Source organism: Octodon degus, unplaced genomic scaffold (genome assembly GCF_000260255.1).
Source record: "Octodon degus isolate 3935 unplaced genomic scaffold, OctDeg1.0 scaffold00052, whole genome shotgun sequence".
NCBI classification, from domain to species: Eukaryota; Metazoa; Chordata; class Mammalia; order Rodentia; family Octodontidae; genus Octodon; species Octodon degus.
The window spans coordinates 1,932,321-1,933,517 of NW_004524628.1; the positions used below are offsets into that span (position 1 = coordinate 1,932,321).

The 1,197-nt window shown below is 49.4% G+C and overlaps 1 protein-coding gene across 1 annotated transcript in view; it reads right to left on the bottom strand.

Annotated features, from left to right (window-relative positions):
- Positions 1–1,197, bottom strand: part of Mertk (MER proto-oncogene, tyrosine kinase) — a 120,506-nt gene that overhangs the window by 6,149 nt on the left and 113,160 nt on the right. The window contains exon 19 of the mRNA XM_023717364.1: positions 583–719. Coding sequence (XP_023573132.1) covers positions 583–719 — 137 coding nt within the window. The remainder of the gene's footprint in view (positions 1–582; positions 720–1,197) is intronic.

Sequence of the window (1,197 nt, forward strand, 5' to 3'; positions counted from 1 at the left end):
AAAAAAAAACAACAAAAAATGATAGCAAAAGATTGCCAAGCAATGCTTTTTTTCTTTTTTCTTTTTAAGTATTTAGTACAGGGTGTACAGGGTCTCACTACACAGATTAGACTTGTGATTCTTCCTGCTTTTCAGCCTCCCAAGTGCTGGGATTACAGGTGTGCGTGCCACCATGGCCAGTCTCAGTGGGCCCCCGGGGCGGGGCTGGTGCGGCACACCAGGTTCAAACCTCTGGCCCCTGCATCTACCTAAGCAGGTGCTTTAATCTGCTCAGCTATCTGGCCAGCCCTTTTTGCCAAGCAATTCTGATGCCCAGCCTGATTTCGGAATCATTGGCCCCTGTTTCCAGGCTTCCTGATGAAGGATCTGAGTGTGATCGGCGCATCTAAAGTGCTATATATAGCGAGTAGGGCAAAGGTACCCAAGGGACGTAGGGCATCCGGCCAGTGCCTCATGCATTAGAAGCCAAACCTATTTACTGACTGGACGCACTTCCTGAGCTGCTTAAGGGCCACCTCAGAGGTCTTCGCAGTCAGCGGCCGCCCATGCAGAATGCCCAGCGACACAGCGATGCTCACTCACAGCTCATCCAGGCAGTCCTCCGGCTGCTTCAGCCTGTGGCCGTGGAGCAGGTAGTCGTACATCTCGTGGTTCTGGACGCCCGGGTAGGGAGTCATTCCCCGCGTGGCTATTTCCCACATGGTCACGCCGAATGCCCACTGAGAACAACAACAAGAAGTCAGGATGCAAGGCTTTGCGCGACACTGAATGGACCTTTTCATCGGGAAAGGTCAGTGCCTTCGTGTCCTGAGGACCATGCACAAAGCTGGCAATTATGTCTGAGACCCACTACTGTCCCAACACGGCAGCAACGTGGGGCTGGGGTGTCACAGCTGCCCATTTTTACGAAAGCTGTTCTGGAAAATTTGAGAGAGGCAGGCAGAAGTCTCGCACCAAAGTTGCTTAATTCTCTGCTTTGCTGTTTCGGCGTGTTTTCTTGGGCCAGGGGTAGAATTACATCACCTCTTATACAGTGCATGGTTTTACAGAGCCACTGGGTGATGAACTCGCTCTCAATTTGTGTGGATACAAAATATCTTAGTAGTGGGCAGTAAGCCCTTTTATACCAAAAAGAAAAAAGAAAAAAAAAAAAAAAAAAAAAATGAATGAAAGTCCTGTGAAAAACATAGATCTTTT